Source organism: Ylistrum balloti, unplaced genomic scaffold (assembly GCF_031769215.1).
Source record: "Ylistrum balloti isolate Yb309-2 unplaced genomic scaffold, AGI_CSIRO_Ybal_v1 Utg370078, whole genome shotgun sequence".
Classification (NCBI taxonomy): Eukaryota; Metazoa; Mollusca; class Bivalvia; order Pectinida; family Pectinidae; genus Ylistrum; species Ylistrum balloti.
The window spans coordinates 1,512,328-1,520,116 of record NW_026782116.1 but is presented as its reverse complement, the minus strand read 5'-3'; the positions used below and the strand labels follow the sequence as shown (position 1 = coordinate 1,520,116).

General features: G+C 33.8%; 1 protein-coding gene across 1 annotated transcript; it reads right to left on the bottom strand.

Annotated features, from left to right (window-relative positions):
* Positions 1 to 2,123: 2,123 nt before the first annotated feature.
* LOC132549814 (failed axon connections homolog) lies at positions 2,124 to 6,334 on the bottom strand. The gene is made up of 7 exons (XM_060213787.1): positions 6,204 to 6,334; positions 5,761 to 5,884; positions 5,356 to 5,558; positions 4,356 to 4,433; positions 3,959 to 4,077; positions 3,319 to 3,435; positions 2,124 to 2,676 (listed from the first exon to the last, which is right to left on the bottom strand). Exons 1-7 carry the CDS (start codon positions 6,332 to 6,334, stop codon positions 2,585 to 2,587), a joined length of 864 nt encoding a protein of 287 aa, XP_060069770.1. The 3' UTR covers positions 2,124 to 2,584.
* Positions 6,335 to 7,789: the final 1,455 nt, after the last annotated feature.

The following is a 7,789-nucleotide window of genomic DNA, read 5'->3' as shown; positions in this document are numbered from 1 at the left end:
CATTTCCTCCTTTCTCCTCCTGTGGTGTTTACTTATTTCTTCCGAAAGGTTTTCTTGAAAGATGGATTGCTAGTACATTTACAACATAATCTTAAATAGCATGATAAAGGAGTCCTACATCGGTGTTCGTCATCGTATTTGTAATTTTTCTGCTTCTATTTGTTTTTTAGGTGGATTTATTGCTACTTATCATTTTCCTATTTGCTACTTCTTGGGCATAATAGGTTCAGGTATTAACTGTCGTTCGTAAATCGCCACATGCTTTTATGCTTTCACATTTCAAAAACTGCGCAAGCAAAGACTTATTTTTTGAGTTATATTGATTTTAACATGTCGTGCTTTTTCAAAATAAATATACAATGTTACTGTATTTGTCAGAATAAATCAATTGTATTGCATTCTGTATTTGCATATACGATTCAACTTAGTTGACGGAATTGAATGCACGACATGTGATATATTAAACGTTGTTGTACAAAACCAATAAAGCACGTGTCAGGTACTGTGTTGGAAACACACATTTAGAGCCGTAGGCGTCACATCACGCATCCAAACCTGATATCCTACCGTATTTCTCCAATTTCCCACCCTATGGTAAAACAACAAAACCCCCATAGACTGTTCAAGTGATACCAGTACGTGTATTTATATATAATGAAAATCCTTTGTTAGACTGGTCGATAAGGCTGATGGTCCTTTAAAATAATGTATAACTATTCTCACATTCCTATAAATAATACTGGTATATCATACAATATATAAATATATAATGTCAGAAAAAAATCGACCGTCCTAGACCAGTACATTGCTCGGAACTTAGTTGCTCTGTCACCAGCTACACGTGCACCTCGTGCCAAAACAGGTGCGCTACATATTGGGGGGCAATCCATTAGGATATCATACTTTGCTTTTATTCCTTGTAGTCAACCGAGCGAAATATGATATCCTGTCCGTACCACTATCATTTAGTAGTCTCATTTACAAGTCAGCGGAAAACAGTCGTACAAGGACACATTATATTGTTGCGTCCTTGAAGTTTTTGTTTAGTATTAAAGTAAGTGTTTATTTAATAGAAAGAATATCACCATTGGTACATATAATGTACGAATACCAAAGCATTTTATATTTAAATGTTACAAACCGCGGAAGCAGCAGTGTTGAACTGTAAAGATAACGACAGGTAGTGAATATATAGTAATTTTGACTCCTATTGTTTATCATTTGGAATATTGATTGTGCACATGCAACGTGACAGGGTCGGCACCCTTATATCAACACGTCAGTAAAATCGAGATCCGAAATCGTAATGAATCAAACTAGGAAACCATCTAAACAAATGAAATATCTACACAATATCACTGAAAATTATCAGAGTAAGTATGTTTCTCCTTTAATCACCATGTAAGGTTAGGCAGATCTAGGTCAGTCCAAACGAAACCATCCCACCCAATACACGAGGATCAAAGACATCTGTCTTCACATTACACAAAAATGGAATATTGGCCAGTGAGATGAACTAAAATACATGTATTAGATAGGAACAAGGATTTCGAGTTTTTGTTCGCTAAAATCCCCAATACGTCTGCTCCCTGCACTCTGTATGTCACAGTTAATAATAACAAATTACTATGTGTTAATTCTTTTTATCATCATTTTTTTGTCTTATGTTGTATACTCCAACAAATTTAACACTGACAGAACTGGACACTACTTAGAAATACCGTTATTTAAGTGGTATGTATCGCCCACTAGCCAGAGATTTAAAATCATCTAGAACATTTTATTAATCCATCATAGAAACAAACCAGTTTTATTTTTTTTAATTTCGAATTTGAGTTCAGGGATTTATCTTAAATATTTAATATATAAGACTGAGTTATTTACACCAGTAATCTCTGTATGTGTTGATAAAGTGATAACATTTCGTCCCGATTTTCAGTAATCTTAGGTTTATATTAAAAACGTTCATCTAACCAATTCAAGTCTTTATAACGAAATAAAATATATTCAACTCCGCTTTGATTGATGAAATACAATTTAACTCAGATTTGATGAAATATAATTTAATCCACTTCCGTTTGAAGAAGTAGACACAAAATATATTTTAACAGTTTGGTGTGATAAACTACAGTTTAATAAATACTTTTATAACAAAATAAAACTAACTTCTGTCTTATCAACTAGGTATATCAGTCATCAAGTCATGGAGAATCAAACAAGACTGAATATTTCAGTCTCAATAAACACTGAGCTTGGTTCTAAACCGGACACGTCAGTCTCAATAAACACTGAGCTTGGTTCTAAACCGGACACGTCAGTCTCAATAAACACTGAGCTTGGTTCTAAACCGGACACTTCAGTCTCATTAAACACTGAGCTTGGTTCTAAACCGGACACTTCAGTCAAAACACGGGAGTTCTGTAGTAGACACTTCGATCATCAGACAATAGCTAAATAATAAAAAGCTCCAGACAGAATATGTTTGTCTAAACAAGCGAAACAGCCGAGTATCAGATTTCAAAATTGTACAACAGTATTGGGCCACCTTTATACGGTGAGTAAAGTCATTTTTATTAGCCCGGCATTACTTGGTACAGTCTTTCTGTATAATCTCCTCCCAGTCCGGCCAAAACGCTTCCTTCATACGCTCACAGTAGTCACAGAGGTTGGGGTACTCTGTAGGGAGACAGAAACATTCAAATCTTTTGAAGTATACGAGATTTCTTCCGTGTATCATTTTTAATTAAATACACATAAGGACGACATGATATATCACTTTGGAAATAGTATAAATTGACAGAATTCAAAATAAGCAAGATCTAAAAAAAGGTATTTATAACATGTATGTGGTTTTATAAACATATTGTTGGAATTAGTAGACCACTTTCAACAGAAATAATTTAACATCTAGCATAGGTTTCAAATCTTTACAATCATTCCATATTTTTCTGATGACAGCCGCAATCAGATAAGATTCAACTGATTCAAGGAAATGTGTGAGTGAGTATGGTTAGCAACATGGAAAATGTTTGAGCGACACTGAATAAAAAATGTTAATAAGGTCAAGACATCCGAATCAAGTTTCATCATCTGTCAAACCGGACAGGAATACATAATTTTTGCTACAATTGTATCTAGATGTTTCCTTTCAGAAGACTGGGTTAACATTAACGGCTTCCTTTCTCTTCATTTGATCAATAAAGGTTTCTTTCATTTCCCACTGAATTTCGAGAGAAACAGACACTATTGGGTATCACAATAAAACCGAGGTGAATTCTTCTGATATCGACCGCGTTATAAAATGGTGACAATTGTTACCTTTTATGACGGATAATGAAAAACCTCCAAATGATGCCCATTTCATCTCTGCCAGGATTCCAAAGATTGAACAGTCAAATTTGCACGCTTTGTCACCGAACAGAAATTTCTTCGATCCTAAATTCAAGATTAAAACAGATACATTTCCTCTCATACACAAACGATTACGGTTTTACTGTATACCATTAACCTATAGATATATTAAAAACTATCGCATATAGTGGTAATACTATTTAAAACTAAGACAAACTGTAATAAGTATACTTATATTAATGTCTAGCTTCCTCCTGCCCCAATATGATATAATCAAACTCTAATGTTATCAAGAGGTATAATATGCTACAAGCAACATAAGTAGTATTCAAAAGAACTCTCATTAATATAATTAAAAATGACAAAAAATAATAATAAAACAATATTAAATGAAAATAGCGATTTGAAAGATCGCGACATCATTTACGCAGAAAATTGCCGCTAGAGGGCTCTAACTCTTTTCGATATTTCAGCCAATAAGAAGGCCAGGATCGGTAAATTTTGTCTGAAAGGCCATCGCAATAGGCTATTCGTACTGAGTATGTTTAGCCTAAAAACATAATGAAATAATTCATAAGTTGTTTAAGGTATTTTTTTTTATATTTACCGAGGAAATAGGACAGTGCTTTGAGGTCTGTCGACAAAATGTGACGTATTTCCTCTGGTGTATGACGTAATACACCTTGTTCGTAAAACCTTTTGCGTAAACCACGCTTCAAAAATAGCCTGGAAACAGAAAAAAAATTCTCGTAAATTGAAGCATCTGTTAGTATTCGATACACACATAAGTTTAATTTTATCAGAAATAAATCTTGGTTCTAATAATATTGAGTATCATAACAATTGTTCCATTCAATATGCTGTCAGTAATGCTGTCGGATAGATATCCATCCAATGTCCTGAAATTGTATTCAGTGTTATTATCATTATTATTATGAATAGTATTTACAAGCATTATCAAATACATACTGTAAACAAAGTCGACGACGTGTTATACAACTTACGCCAAAAGTGAAGGGATTTTATAATTCTTCCAAACTCCATTGGTTTCGTCAAGAACATATCGATCTGCCGCAAGACACCTACAAAATCAGAAATACGTTAACCATACACTTCAACTCAATGATTAAGTATGAATTATAACGACGATAAAATGATTAATTCTTTTTCTGTTGTAGGGAAAATGGTGAAATAATGACTGGGTACGAAATCAGGGACACCATGGAAATCTGAAAATACTTCGTTACTTCAGAAATTTCTCCCATTATACACATTTTAATAGACTACCTCATTGTAATATAAAATTTTGGAAATGAGAAACGGTTAAAAGTTAAAAATATCACATAGGACGTGTCTCTACAAGATCGCTAATTTGCTAATGATTTCCAAAAGCTTGCGTCCCGGACATTTCGTGTTGTAAATGAAGGAAATCCTGATATTTGGAACAGCTACTGTAAGTATTGGAAAGCAGGAATGCTACTAGGAAGATATGGAATATTCAAGATCAGATGCTGGTCTACTGTAGTAACAGCAGCATCCTTAATTAAGGCTGTTGTATTGTATGTAATTCTGCTGCTCCAGGTTCAATATCACTTAATCAATTTTGGGACACCAGCAATAACCTCGCTCATTCGACTTGCTAACAATGAAGAAAATAGCAACGAGAAATAACAAAAACACAATTGGTTTTGAAGCCCCGCTATAATACTGGAATTTCGTGCTGTTTTATTTACAGTACATCGATATATTACTTATATACGCCAACCCCTTGAATAAAAGCATGAAAGCATTCATAAATAAGTTACCGTCATAGCTTAATTCTGTTTGCAGTACGATCTATTTTAGCTTACTTTAGCTATCAACCGCAATAATTCAATTTCTATATAACACATACCACACAAACTCATAGAACATCAGGATTTGAGGGAAGTAAACGGGACTTAACAAGGCAGGTTGGCTGAATCAAGCTGTTTTGTTGGATTATGTAGTGAGATGGTTACCTACCAATACGTATTTTCCTCAAACATTTTCTGGAAGGCTCTGCCAATTCCAATCTGTTCCGGGGTTAGACCCTTGTTCAAGTCAAAATTCTTCTCCTTACTGAGGAACTCAAGTATAAACTCGCTATCTGGAATTTCTTCTCCGTTGTATTCCAAAAATGGAATTTTTCCTGTTTTCTTGCTTCTCCTAGATAAACTATGTTCTACCTGCAGAAATGCCAAACGATCAATTCGGTATTTTTATTTTCGCATTTTGCCTGGATGGACCAGCATCTTTTACTAAAGGTTATGCAGACAATCGAAGAGGGAAAAATCGATTGGTTTTTTCAAGATAACAATGTAATTGTTCGAATCTCCTTTAAATCTTGAATAATATCATTTCAAAATAATGCCCCCTACAAACATATACCTGGTAGGGAATACCTTCCATCCGGAAATATGTCTCTAATTTAATAGCATAGCACGTGAGACTGGGCACGTAAGGACCACGTCCAATCTGGTGGATAACAATGGTATCTCGTGGATATTCTTTCCTATGGAAACAAACACAATTGACAAAAACAATAATTAAAGAAAAATAACACGCCTCCCAACCTATGATGGAAGTCTGCCGAGACCGATGTAAGGAGACCTCGCAAATGAGTAAGAGAAGGAGATCGTACTTGAGTGGAAAAACCAGAAAGCATGTTCAGCTTTATCAGTTGTAGATTGTCAGCTTTCAAAATGTAAAAACTAGTAAGCATGTTCGTTTTACAGATAAATATATTTCTGTTTTCTATTTAGTTTCAGGTGAACACAGCGTCTATATCATGTATGGTATTTCATAAGATAATGCCACTTTTAAACGTTTACCTGCCACTTCGACACGCCTTGATTCCTCTCACCACACCTGCCAGAACTGCCCCTGTAAGTACAACCCCGCCTGCAACCTTCACAGCCACAGGAAGGTCTGCAATCACATCCGTTACCTTAGACATTGCCATGCTGTAATAATTATAAACCTGGTCGTTTTGATGATTTACACGAGTGTGAAAGGCTTAATCTTGTAGCGGCACTTGTCACATATTTGTGTGGCTGTGGCTCGTTGAGTTTAGGTTCACTTTATGGGACACTCTGTGGTATACAATATATGTCATCTAAACACTAGAGGTATTCCGAGTATCGGATTTTAAAAAAATCTATTTATAGATTAGCAAAGCATCCGGATGTGTTTATTTTAATCAAGAATCTTTATCATGATTGATTGCTGTTTGTTTCATTATACCATGTTCTTGAAGGAATTACTATAGCTGGTTTTCAGATCCTCTTTATATTGTATTGTAAAGTATGTTACTGTAGCGTGCGTATGATGGAAATCAGATACCGTTTAAATGAAGATGATAATTGAAAGGGCTAGATAGTCCTGTAAATTATCAAAAAATACTTCGGTACGTTTCGATAAAAATGTCAATATAGGATGAACATTATAATTGTAATGTAAACAAGGAAAAGATTATATGTGTATTGAATTTGAAAAGTCAATTGGATTTACATGATTAAAAAGTCGAAAGCAATTAACGTGTTATTGAAAGGTGCTTTATGTATAATTGTATATTGCGTAACAAATTATAATGTGAACATGTGTATGTGTGTTTCTTTCTTTCAATATTAATTGAATCGGTGTTATTTTCTATAACTTTTTTGGAGGAAATAAAGGTAATAATACTCATTCTGTGAATACTGATTTGAAAAAGTGAAATTTTATCAGGAAAGTAAAAAAAAAAAAACCCGAATCCTAAATTTTTATTACAAAACTTAAATATAAGTCGACAGCGACCCAGGAAAAATATGTCATATGGAATAAAAGAAAGAATCTTTCGGACCAATCTAGCTAACTGTTCTACTATTTTGAATACGTATAACCTCAAAATACAATGTATATTCTCCAATAAAATACGTTTACCACATGATATTGTATCATTATAAGTATGGAATTATGTCGGCCTTTTTAAAGAATGTTTAACTTTGTGCCGATAGTGAGTTTTTATAATGTAAGTGAAAAGCAAACAATTAACATATGGCTGTGTTTAATTTTTCGTTATATTTCAACAGTGTATTTACAGTTCGGAAAGCGAGATGATGGTTTGAGATACTAAGTAACAATATCGAGGTATCTTAGCTCACCAGCACAACTTTAATAGTTTTTTAAAACAAAAACGAGATTTAGTTACTTCAGAGATCCTCGGTAAAGCTAAAAGATGACGAGTTTCATAAATTACTTGTGAATTAACCTGGTTTGGGGTTTTATTCATTTTTCTAATTTTTATATTATCCTCGATTTATGACCTGATCATCAATAAAAAAAGCTCTTTCATAAACAACAGAAATATTCAGTTTTGTTTTGCTACATTTTGACGCCTTACAAATGGATGTATTTTTAAAGGTTTTTAATTGTTATA